This window comes from Oncorhynchus keta, unplaced genomic scaffold (genome assembly GCF_023373465.1).
Source record: "Oncorhynchus keta strain PuntledgeMale-10-30-2019 unplaced genomic scaffold, Oket_V2 Un_contig_4784_pilon_pilon, whole genome shotgun sequence".
Lineage (NCBI taxonomy): Eukaryota > Metazoa > Chordata > Actinopteri > Salmoniformes > Salmonidae > Oncorhynchus > Oncorhynchus keta.
The window spans coordinates 1-13,593 of NW_026287959.1; the positions used below are offsets into that span (position 1 = coordinate 1).

At 47.8% G+C, this 13,593-nt stretch overlaps 1 protein-coding gene across 1 annotated transcript in view; it reads right to left on the minus strand.

The window, feature by feature from the left end:
- Positions 1–595: 595 nt before the first annotated feature.
- LOC118382639 (HBS1-like protein) overlaps positions 596–13,593 on the minus strand; it is a gene marked incomplete at its 3' end in the record, with an annotated part of 70,865 nt that continues 57,867 nt past the window's right edge. Inside the window, exons 7-12 of the mRNA XM_052509618.1 lie at positions 11,912–12,077; positions 11,598–11,715; positions 6,179–6,325; positions 5,875–5,949; positions 2,513–2,630; positions 596–661 (exon numbers count right to left, since the gene is read on the minus strand). Coding sequence (XP_052365578.1) covers positions 596–661; positions 2,513–2,630; positions 5,875–5,949; positions 6,179–6,325; positions 11,598–11,715; positions 11,912–12,077 — 690 coding nt within the window. The remainder of the gene's footprint in view (positions 662–2,512; positions 2,631–5,874; positions 5,950–6,178; positions 6,326–11,597; positions 11,716–11,911; positions 12,078–13,593) is intronic.

Here is a 13,593-nt window from a genome sequence, read left to right on the forward strand (position 1 = left end):
TAATGTATCTATGTATCTATGTAATGTATCTATATCTATGTATGTATGTATCTATGTAATGTATCTATATCTATGTAATGTATCTATATCTATGTAATGTATCTATGTAATGTATCTATGTAATGTATCTATATCTATGTAATGTATCTGTATCTATGTAATGTATCTGTATCTATGTAATGTATCTATGTAATGTATCTATGTAATGTATCTGTATCTATGTAATGTATCTATGTAATGTATCTATATCTATGTAATGTATCTATATCTATGTAATGTATCTGTATCTATGTAATGTATTTGTATCTATATCTATGTAATGTATCTATGTAATGTATCTATATCTATGTAATGTATCTATATCTATGTAATGTATCTGTATCTATGTAATGTATCTATGTAATGTATCTATGTAGACCTATGTAATGTATCTGTATCGCATGTAAACAGGGTTAGAACTATGTAATGTACTGTACAGAATGTATCTGTATCTATGAACTGTATCTATGTACGTATCTGTATCTATGTAATGTATCTATGTAATGTATCTATGTGATGTCATCTCTTGACAGATAAAAACAAGGTGTGATGTCACCTTTGGAAGACGAGACACACAGTCGGAAGGGCTTTTCTATCGACCTCTGGGGTGGTTTGAAATAATCTATGGAGAGAGAGGAGGAGGGAGAGATAGAGGGGGAGAGAGAGAGCAGAGAGAATAGATATGGAGGGAGAGAGCAGAGAGAATAGATATGGAGGGAGAGAGCGAGCAGAGAGAATAGATATGGAGGGAGAGGGGGAGAGCAGAGAGAATAGATATGGAGGGAGAGAGAGAGAGCAGAGAGAATAGATATGGAGGGAGAGAGAGAGCAGAGAGAATAGATATGGAGGGAGAGAGCAGAGAGAATAGATATGGAGGGAGAGAGAGAGCAGAGAGAATAGATATGGAGGGAGAGAGCAGAGAGAATAGATATGGAGGGAGAGAGAGAGCAGAGAGAATAGATATGGAGGGAGAGAGAGAGAGCAGAGAGAATAGATATGGAGGGAGAGAGGGAGAGCAGAGAGAATAGATATGGAGGGAGAGAGAGAGCAGAGAGAATAGATATGGAGGGAGAGAGAGAGAGCAGAGAGAATAGATATGGAGGGAGAGAGGGAGAGCAGAGAGAATAGATATGGAGGGAGAGAGCAGAGAGAATAGATATGGAGGGAGAGAGAGAGCAGAGAGAATAGATATGGAGGGAGAGAGCAGAGATCAGAGAGAATAGATATGGAGGGAGAGAGCAGAGATCAGAGAGAATAGATATGGAGGGAGAGAGAGAGAGCAGAGAGAATAGATATGGAGGGAGAGAGAGAGAGCAGAGAGAATAGATATGGAGGGAGAGAGAGAGCAGAGAGAATAGATATGGAGGGAGAGAGAGAGCAGAGAGAATAGATATGGAGGGAGAGAGCAGAGAGCAGAGAGAATAGATATGGAGGGAGAGAGAGAGATCAGAGAGAATAGATATGGAGGGAGAGAGAGAGAGCAGAGAGAATAGATATGGAAGGAGAGAGAGAGATCAGAGAGAATAGATATGGAGGGAGAGAGAGAGAGCAGAGAGAATAGATATGGAGAGAGAGAGCAGAAATAGATATGGAGGAAGAGAGAGAGAGCAAGAGAGAATAGATATGGAGGGAGAGAGAGAGCAGAGAATAGATATGGAGGGAGAGAGAGAGATCAGAGAGAATAGATATGGAGGGAGAGAGAGAGATCAGAGAGAATAGATATGGAGGGAGAGAGAGAGAGCAGAGAGAATAGATATGGAGGGAGAGAGAGAGAGCAGAGAGAATAGATATGGAGAGAGAGAGCAGAAATAGATATGGAGGGAGAGAGAGAGAGCAAGAGAGAATAGATATGGAGGGAGAGAGAGAGCAGAGAGAATATATATGGAGGGAGAGAGCAGAGAGAATAGATATGGAGGGAGAGAGAGAGAGCAGAGAGAATAGATATGGAGGGAGAGAGAGAGCAGAGAGAATATATATGGAGGGAGAGAGCAGAGATAATAGATATGGAGGGAGAGAGCAGAGAGAATAGATATGGAGGAGAGAGAGAGCAGAGAGAATAGATATGGAGGGAGAGAGAGAGCAGAGAATAGATATGGAGGGAGAGGGGAGAAAACAAGCATGAGAAAAATCTTCAAATTAGACTGTTGACTGATACCACTTAGTTACTCTGTTACCATGCTGACTAATACCATAGCAACATCACAATGACTTCCACTTTTACTATTGTCACAGTCATAACACTACTTAGACACACACACACTTTCAGATCATTAAAGAAGATATGTTTAAATAAAAGAGTCCATATGTCTCAGCTACTCTGCTCTCTGAGATCATTATTTCTACCTTAAATGTACTTGTCTAACAGCCATGAACATAATGGATGTTTTAAATGTTAACATTGTTGAGTTGTCACATGTTATTTTCTAAACCTTTGTGGACTTAAATAAGAGTGTGTGTGTGTGTGTGTGTGTACCGATCTGTTCCAGCAGACAGGGTCCAGAGTACCAGGATGTTAGCGCCAGAGCAGAACTCTTAGTGGTCAGGTTCTCTCCTGATAGACCACTGGTCGGCACATAGAACACATCAGAGTCCTGCGAGAGAACACAGAACACATCAGAGTCCTGGGAGAGAACACATAACACATCAGAGTCCTGGGAGAGAACACAGAACACATCAGAGTCCTGGGAGAGAACACAGAACACATCAGAGTCCTGGGAGAGAACACAGAACACATCAGAGTCCTGGGAGAGAACACAGAACACATCAGAGTCCTGGGAGAGAACACAGAACACATCAGAGTCCTGGGAGAGAACACAGAACACATCAGAGTCCTGGGAGAGAACACAGAACACATCAGAGTCCTGGGAGAGAACACAGAACACATCAGAGTCCTGGGAGAGAACACAGAACAGCTATTACACTACAGAACACTTATAGAACTCTCAGTGGTCGGCACGTAGAACACAGAGTCCTGGGATACAACAAAACGTAACAATACAAAACATAGAGACGCACACAACGACATCACCCTACCCAGAACCACCTGCTCTCACCTCTATCTCAGAATGACATCACCCTACCCAGAACCACCTGCTCTCACCTCTATCTCAGAATGACATCACCCTCCCCAGAACCACATCACCCTACCCAGAACCACCTGCTCTCACCTCTATCTCAGAATGACATCACCCCTCCCCAGAACCACCTGCTGCTCTACCTCTATCTCAGAATGACATCACCCTCCCCAGAACCACCTGCTCTTACCTCATCTCAGAATGACATCACCCTACCCAGAACCACCTGCTCTCACCTCTATCTCAGAATGACATCACCTCCCCAGAACCACCTGCTCTCACCTCTATCTCAGAATGACATCACCCTCCCCAGAACCACCTGCTCTTACCTCTATCTCAGAATGACATCACCCTCCCCAGAACCACCTGCTCTCACCTCTATCTCAGAATGACATCACCCTACCCAGAACCACCTGCTCTCACCTCTATCTCAGAATGACATCACCCTGCCCAGAACCACCTGCTCTCACCTCTATCTCAGAATGACATCACCCTACCCAGAACCACCTGCTCTTACCTCTACCTCTCATCTGACTAAACACCTCCCTATGGGACCGAACACCTCCTCTGCAACTAGACCCTGGGACTAAACACCTCCCTCTGTAACTGGACCCTGGGACTAAACACCTCCCTCTGTAACTGGACCCTGGGACTAAACACCTCCCTCTGGGACTAAACACCTCCCTCTGTAACTGGACCCTGGGACTAAACACCTCCCTCTGGGACTAAACACCTCCCTCTGTAACTGGACCCTGGGACTAAACACCTCCCTCTGTAACTGGACCCTGGGACTAAACACCTCCCTCTGTAACTGGACCCTGGGACTAAACACCTCCCTCTGCAACTAGACCCTGGGACTAAACACCTCCCTCTGGATCCTGGGACTAAACACCTCCCTCTGCAACTAGACCCTGGGACTAAACACCTCCCTCTGTAACTGGACCCTGGGACTAAACACCTCCCTCTGTAACTGGACCCTGGGACTAAACACCTCCCTCTGTAACTGGACCCTGGGACTAAACACCTCCCTCTGGGACTAAACACCTCCCTCTGTAACTGGACCCTGGGACTAAACACCTCCCTCTGGGACTAAACACCTCCCTCTGTAACTGGACCCTGGGACTAAACACCTCTGTAACTGGACCCCTGGGACTAAACACCTCCCTCTGTAACTGGACCCTGGGACTAAACACCTCCCTCTGTAACAGGACCCTGGGACTAAACACCTCCCTCTGGACCCTGGGACTAAACACCTCCCTCTGGGACTAAACACCTCCCTCTGGACCCTGGGACTAAACACCTCCCTCTGGACCCTGGGACTAAACACCTCCCCTCTGGACCCTGGGACTAAACACCTCCCTCTGGACCCTGGGACTGAACACCTCCCTCTGGACCCTGGGACTAAACACCTCCCTCTGGACCCTGGGACTAAACACCTCCTCTGGACCCTGGGACTAAACACCTCCCTCTGGACCCTGGGACTAAACACCTCCCTCTGGACCCTGGGACTAAACACCTCCCTCTGGACCCTGGGACTAAACACCTCCCTCTGGACCCTGGGACTAAACACCTCCCTCTGGACCCTGGGACTAAACACCTCCCTCTGGACCCTGGGACTAAACACCTCCCCCTCTGGGACTAAACACCTCCCTCTGGACCCTGGGACTAAACACCTCCCTCTGGACCCTGGGACTAAACACCTCCCTCTGGACCCTGGGACTGGAACACCTCCCTCTGGACCCTGGGACTAAACACCTCCCTCTGGACCCTGGGACTAAACACCTCCCTCTGGACCCTGGGACTAAACACCTCCCTCTGGACCCTGGGACTAAACACCTCCCTCTGGACCCTGGGACTAAACACCTCCTCTGGACCCTGGGACTAAACACCTCCCTCTGGACCCTGGGACTAAACACCTCCCTCTGGACCCCTGGGACTGGGACTAAACACCTCCCTCTCTCCCTCTCAATAAACGTCGACTAAAACTGGACCCTGGGCCTCCTGGACCACATTGACTCTGTATATTGTTATTTTATTACTTGTTACTTTTTATTTATTTAGGAGTTGGACTTAAAACTGAATTGTTGATTCAGAGCTTTTCAGAGTAAGCATTTCACTGTAAGGTGTTGTATTGGCGCATGTGACAAATAAAATCTGATTTGAACTCAACATCCTCTCCTAATCTGTCCACTGCATAACACCGTTATAGAAGTCTAAGTGGTCAGGTTCTCTCCTGACAGCCTACGGGTCGGGACAGACAACACACTTATGACATAACACTGCAATAACTCATGTAGAACAGAGTCCTGGGAGCACAACCATAGAATTAGGCTGTAAATTAGATATAGGATCTCTATAAACACTTAAAACACTGCTATAAAAGCATTAGAAATATAACACTATTAGAAACACAATGAATCTGTAGTTTAGGTTAGCTTGATTGAATTAATTCAGTGTCCACCTAACCCTAGCTCCAGGTCAAAGGTCGAAGGTCCTAACCCAAGCTCCAGGTCAAGGTAACCCTAACCCCAGCTCCAGGTCTTAGGTCTGAACCCTAGTTCCAGGTCTTAGGTCGAAGGTCCTAACCCCAGCTCCAGGTCAAAGGTCGAAGGTCCTAACCTAGCTCCAGGTCAAAGGTCCTAACCCTAGCTCCAGGTCAAAGGTCCTAACCCTAGCTCCAGGTCAAAGGTCCTAACCCCAGCTCCAGGTCAAAGGTCCTAACCCTAGCTCCAGGTCAAAGGTCCTAACCCTAGCCACCCACCTTAAATCCAGCCTGTTTCAGGAAATGTCCAAGTTTAGAGATGATCTCTTTGAATCGCTCCTGTTGCCAGTTTACCTGTTACAAAACACACACACACACACACACACACACACACACACACACACACACACACACACACACACACACACACACACACACACACACACACACACACACACACACACACACACACACACACACACAGTTCCTTTTTAAACATTGTCATATCTGTTACAATACGATTGTACCATAAATTACACTGTTGTCAGAGTAACGGGCGTTGCCGTGGTAACGTTGTTCTCACCTGGTCCATCTTGTTGACGGCAACAGCGAGTTGCGTGACGCCCAACGAACGGACCAGAAGGCCGTGCTCTCGCGTCTGCCCACCCGCCTCGAACCCTGCCTCAAACTCACCTCTGCTGGCATCTACCACTAACACCGCCACGTCCGCCTGTGAGGAGACACACAGGTTAGAAACACCTGTTGAATTACAGGCCCTAATGAGGACATTCTGATCTGTATTACAGGCCATAATGAGGACATTCTGATCTGTATTACAGGCCCTAACGAGGACATTCTGATCTGTATTACAGGCCATAATGAGGACATTCTGATCTGTATTACAGGCCATAATGAGGACATTCTGATCTGTATTACAGGCCATAATGAGGACATTCTGATCTGTATTACAGGCCATAATGAGGACATTCTGATCTGTATTACAGGCCATAATGAGGACATTCTGATCTGTATTACAGGCCATAATGAGGACATTCTGATCTGTATTACAGGCCATAACGAGGACATTCTGATCTGTATTACAGGCCATAACGAGGACATTCTGATCTGTATTACAGGCCATAATGAGGACATTCTGATCTGTATTACAGGCCATAACGAGGACATTCTGATCTGTATTACAGGCCCTAACGAGGACATTCTGATCTGTATTACAGGCCATAACGAGGACATTCTGATCTGTATTACAGGCCATAATGAGGACATTCTGATCTGTATTACAGGCCATAATGAGGACATTCTGATCTGTATTACAGGCCATAATGAGGACATTCTGATCTGTATTACAGGCCATAATGAGGACATTCTGATCTGTATTACAGGCCATAATGAGGACATTCTGATCTGTATTACAGGCCATAATGAGGACATTCTGATCTGTATTACAGGCCATAATGAGGACATTCTGATCTGTATTACAGGCCATAATGAGGACATTCTGATCTGTATTACAGGCCATAATGAGGACATTCTGATCTGTATTACAGGCCATAACGAGGACATTCTGATCTGTATTACAGGCCATAACGATGACATTCTGATCTGTATTACAGGCCATCATGAGGACATTCTGATCTGTATTACAGGCCATAACGAGGACATTCTGATCTGTATTACAGGCCATAACGATGACATTCTGATCTGTATTACAGGCCATAACAGGCCATCATGAGGACATTCTGATCTGTATTACAGGCCCTAATGAGGACATTCTGATCTGTATTACAGGCCATAATGAGGACATTCTGATCTGTATTACAGGCCATAATGAGACATTCTGATCTGTATTACAGGCCATAATGAGGACATTCTGATCTGTATTACAGGCCTAACTTGAGGACATTCTGATCTGTATTACAGGCCATAATGAGGACATTCTGATCTGTATTACAGGCCATAATGAGGACATTCTGATCTGTATTACAGGCCATAACGAGGTCATTCTGATCTGTATTACAGGCCATAACGAGGACATTCTGATCTGTATTACAGGCCATAATGAGGACATTCTGATCTCTATTACAGGCCATAATGAGGACATTCTGATCTGTATTACAGGCCATCATGAGGACATTCTGATCTCTATTACAGGCCATAATGAGGACATTCTGATCTGTATTACAGGCCATAATGAGGACATTCTGATCTGTATTACAGGCCATAATGAGGACATTCTGATCTGTATTACAGGCCATAATGAGGACATTCTGATCTGTATTACAGGCCATAATGAGGACATTCTGATCTGTATTACAGGCCATAATGAGGACATTCTGATCTGTATTACAGGCCATAATGAGGTCATTCTGATCTGTATTACAGGCCCTAATGAGGACATTCTGATCTGTATTACAGGCCATAATGAGGACATTCTGATCTGTATTACAGGCCATAATGAGGACATTCTGATCTGTATTACAGGCCATAATGAGGACATTCTGATCTGTATTACAGGCCATAATGAGGACATTCTGATCTGTATTACAGGCCATAATGATCTGTATTACAGGCCATAATGAGGACATTCTGATCTGTATTACAGGCCATAATGAGGACATTCTGATCTGTATTACAGGCCATAATGAGGACATTCTGATCTGTATTACAGGCCATAACGAGGACATTCTGATCTGTATTACAGGCCATAACGAGGACATTCTGATCTGTATTACAGGCCTAGTTTGTATTACAGGAGGACATTCTGATCTGTATTACAGGCCATAACGATGACATTCTGATCTGTATTACAGGCCATCATGAGGACATTCTGATCTGTATTACAGGCCCTAATGAGGACATTCTGATCTGTATTACAGGCCATAATGAGGACATTCTGATCTGTATTACAGGCCATAATGAGGACATTCTGATCTGTATTACAGGCCATAATGAGGACATTCTGATCTGTATTACAGGCCCTAACGAGGACATTCTGATCTGTATTACAGGCCATAATGAGGACATTCTGATCTGTATTACAGGCCATAATGAGGACATTCTGATCTGTATTACAGGCCATAATGAGGTCATTCTGATCTGTATTACAGGCCATAACGAGGACATTCTGATCTGTATTACAGGCCATAATGAGGACATTCTGATCTCTATTACAGGCCATAATGAGGACATTCTGATCTGTATTACAGGCCATAATGAGGACATTCTGATCTGTATTACAGGCCATCATGAGGACATTCTGATCTGTATTACAGGCCATAATGAGGACATTCTGATCTGTATTACAGGCCATAACGAGGACATTCTGATCTGTATTACAGGCCATAATGAGGACATTCTGATCTGTATTACAGGCCATAACGAGGACATTCTGATCTGTATTACAGGCCATAATGAGGACATTCTGATCTGTATTACAGGCCATAATGAGGACATTCTGATCTGTATTACAGGCCATAACGAGGACATTCTGATCTGTATTACAGGCCATAACGAGGACATTCTGATCTGTATTACAGGCCATAACGAGGACATTCTGATCTGTATTACAGGCCATAACGAGGACATTCTGATCTGTATTACAGGCCATAACGAGGACATTCTGATCTGTATTACAGGCCATAATGAGGACATTCTGATCTGTATTACAGGCCATAATGAGGACATTCTGATCTGTATTACAGGCCATAATGAGGACATTCTGATCTGTATTACAGGCCATAATGAGGACATTCTGATCTGTATTACAGGCCATAATGAGGACATTCTGATCTGTATTACAGGCCATAATGAGGACATTCTGATCTGTATTACAGGCCATAATGAGGACATTCTGATCTGTATTACAGGCCATCATGAGGACATTCTGATCTGTATTACAGGCCATAACGAGGACATTCTGATCTGTATTACAGGCCATAATGAGGACATTCTGATCTGTATTACAGGCCATAATGAGGACATTCTGATCTGTATTACAGGCCATCATGAGGACATTCTGATCTGTATTACAGGCCATATTGAGGACATTCTGATCTGTATTACAGGCCATAATGAGGACATTCTGATCTGTATTACAGGCCATCATGAGGACATTCTGATCTGTATTACAGGCCCTAACGAGGACATTCTGATCTGTATTACAGGCCATAATGAGGACATTCTGATCTGTATTACAGGCCATAATGAGGACATTCTGATCTGTATTACAGGCCATAATGAGGACATTCTGATCTGTATTACAAGCCCTAACGAGGACATTCTGATCTGTATTACAGGCCATAATGAGGACATTCTGATCTGTATTACAGGCCATAATGAGGACATTCTGATCTGTATTACAGGCCCTAACATAATGAGGACATTCTGATCTGTATTACAGGCCATAATGAGGACATTCTGATCTGTATTACAGGCCATAATGAGGACATTCTGATCTGTATTACAGGCCATAATGAGGACATTCTGATCTGTATTACAGGCCATAATGAGGACATTCTGATCTGTATTACAGGCCCTAATGAGGACATTCTGATCTGTATTACAGGCCATAATGAGGACATTCTGATCTGTATTACAGGCCATAATGAGGACATTCTGATCTGTATTACAGGCCATAATGAGGACATTCTGATCTGTATTACAGGCCATAATGAGGACATTCTGATCTGTATTACAGGTACCAGTAGCACCAGTAGCACCAGTAGTACCAGTGGCACCAGTAATACCAGTAGTACCAGTAGTACCAGTAGCACCAGTAGTACCAGTAGTACCAGTAGTACCAGTGGCACCAGTAATACCAGTAGTACCAGTAGTACCAGTAGTACCAGTGGCACCAGTAATACCAGTAGCACCAGTAGTACCAGTAGTACCAGTAGCACCAGTAGTACCAGTAGTACCAGTGGTACCAGTAGCACCAGTAACACCAGTAGCACCAGTAGCACCAGTAGCACCAGTAGCACTACACAATACACAATGTGCAATTTAGAAGTAGTACCAGTAGCCCAGGATGAGGTCTGGACGTACCTGGGCTGTTATGGATGAGGTCTGGACGTACCTGGGCTGTTATGGATGAGGTCTGGACGTACCTGGGCTGTTATGGATGAGGTCTGGACGTACCTGGGCTGTTATGGATGAGGTCTGGACGTACCTGGGCTGTTATGGATGAGGTCTGGACGTACCTGGGCTGTTATGGATGAGGTCTGGACGTACCTGGGCCTCTCCAGTGATCATGTTATGGATGAGGTCTGGACGTACCTGGGCTGTTATGGATGAGGTCTGGACGTACCTGGGCTGTTATGGATGAGGTCTGGACGTACCTGGGCTGTTATGGATGAGGTCTGGACGTACCTGGGCCTCTCCAGTGATCATGTTAGGGATGAGGTCTGGACGTACCTGGGCTGTTATGGATGAAGTCTGGACGTACCTGGGCTGTTATGGATGAGGTCTGGACGTACCTGGGCTGTTATGGATGAGGTCTGGACGTACCTGGGCTGTTATGGATGAGGTCTGGACGTACCTGGGCTGTTATGGATGAGGTCTGGACGTACCTGGGCTGTTAGGGATGAGGTCTGGACGTACCTGGGCTGTTATGGATGAGGTCTGGACGTACCTGGGCTGTTAGGGATGAGGTCTGGACGTACCTGGGCTGTTATGGATGAGGTCTGGACGTACCTGGGCTGTTATGGATGAGGTCTGGACGTACCTGGGCTGTTATGGATGAGGTCTGGACGTACCTGGGCTGTTAGGGATGAGGTCTGGACGTACCTGGGCTGTTAGGGATGAGGTCTGGACGCACCTGGGCCTCTCCAGTGATCATGTTATGGATGAGGTCTGGACGTACCTGGGCTGTTATGGATGAGGTCTGGACGTACCTGGGCTGTTAGGGATGAGGTCTGGACGTACCTGGGCTGTTATGGATGAAGTCTGGACGTACCTGGGCTGTTATGGATGAGGTCTGGACGTACCTGGGCCGCTCCAGTGATCATGTTAGGGATGAAGTCTTTGTGTCCAGGAGCGTCCATCAGAGTCACCACCTTAGAGGCCGTCTCAAACTTAGTCATTCCCACGTCCATGGTTACACCCCTGGAAAACACACACACACACACACACACACACACACACACACACACACACACACACACACACACACACACACACACACACACACACACACACACACACACACACACACACACACACACACACACACACACACACAGAGATTCAGTGGGTGTTTTTCAGAGTAGGGAGGTCTGTGTGTGGAACCGTCTGTGTGTACCTGTTCCTCTCCTCCCCGGTCTCATCCAGGACCCATGCGTAGGCGAACGAGGCCTTGCCAGCCTTTTTGGACTCCTGTTCGTACTTGTGCATGGTGCGTTTATTGACGTTTCCCAACAGGTACAGCAGGTGACCCATCAGAGTGCTCTTCCCAGCATCCACATGACCTGGAGAGGAGGAGGGGGGTGAAGAGGAAACAGGAATCGTACTGAACATTTTCATCATAGACTACGGCCTCCGTGACCCCTCAGACTACGGCCTCCGTGACCCCTCAGACTACGGCCTCCGTGACCCCTCAGACTACGGCCTCCGTGACCCCTCAGACGACGGCCTCCGTGACCCCTCAGACGACGGCCTCCGTGACCCCTCAGACGACGGCCTCCGTGACCCCTCAGACGACGGCCTCCGTGACCCCTCAGACTACGGCCTCCGTGACCCCTCAGACTACGGCCTCCGTGACCCCTCAGACTACGGCCTCCGTGACCCCTCAGACTACGGCCTCCGTGACCCCTCAGACTACGGCCTCCGTGACCCCTCAGACTACGGCCTCCGTGACCCCTCAGACTACGGCCTCCGTGACCCCTCAGACTACGGCCTCCGTGACCCCTCAGACTACGGCCTCCGTGACCCCTCAGACTACGGCCTCCGTGACCCCTCAGACTACGGTCTCCGTGACCCCTCAGACTACGGTCTCCGTGACCCCTCAGACTACGGTCTCCGTGACCCCTCAGACTACGGCCTCCTTAACCGCGCCGACAGCCTATCCTCGGTAACCGCGCCGACAGCGTAGCCTCGGTAACCGCGCCGACAGCGTAGCCTCGGTAACCGCGCCGACAGCGTAGCCTCGGTAACCGCGCCGACAGCGTAGCCTCTGTAACCGCGCCGACAGCGTAGCCTCTGTAACCGCGCCGACAGCGTAGCCTCTGTAACCGCGCCGACAGCGTAGCCTCTGTAACCGCGCCGACAGCGTAGCCTCGGTAACCGCGCCGACAGCGTAGCCTCTGTAACCGCGCCGACAGCGTAGCCTCGGTAACCGCGCCGACAGCGTAGCCTCGGTAACCGCGCCGACAGCGTAGCCTCTGTAACCACGCCGACAGCGTCGCCTCTGTAACCACGCCGACAGCCGCCTCTGTAACCACGCCGACAGCGCGCCTCTGTAACCACGCCGACAGCGTCGCCTCTGTAACCACGCCGACAGCGTAATCTCTGTAACCACGCCGACAGCGTCGCCTCTGTAACCACGCCGACAGCGTCGCCTCTGTAACCACGCCGACAGCGTCGCCTCTGTAACCACGCCGACAGCGTCGCCTCTGTAACCACGCCGACAGCGTCGCTCTGTAACCACGCCGACAGCGTCGCCTCTGTAACCACGCCGACAGCGTCGCTCTGTAACCACGCCGACAGCGTCGCCTCTGTAACCACGCCGACAGCGTCGCCTCTGTAACCACGCCGACAGCCGCTCTGTAACCACGCCGACAGCGTCGCCTCTGTAACCACGCCGACAGCGTCGCCTCTGTAACCACGCCGACAGCGTCGCCTCTGTAACCACGCCGACAGCGTCGCTCTGTAACCACGCCGACAGCGTCGCCTCTGTAACCACGCCGACAGCGTCGCCTCTGTAACCACGCCGACAGTATAGTCTCTGTAACCACGCCGACAGTATAGTCTCTGTAACCACGCCGA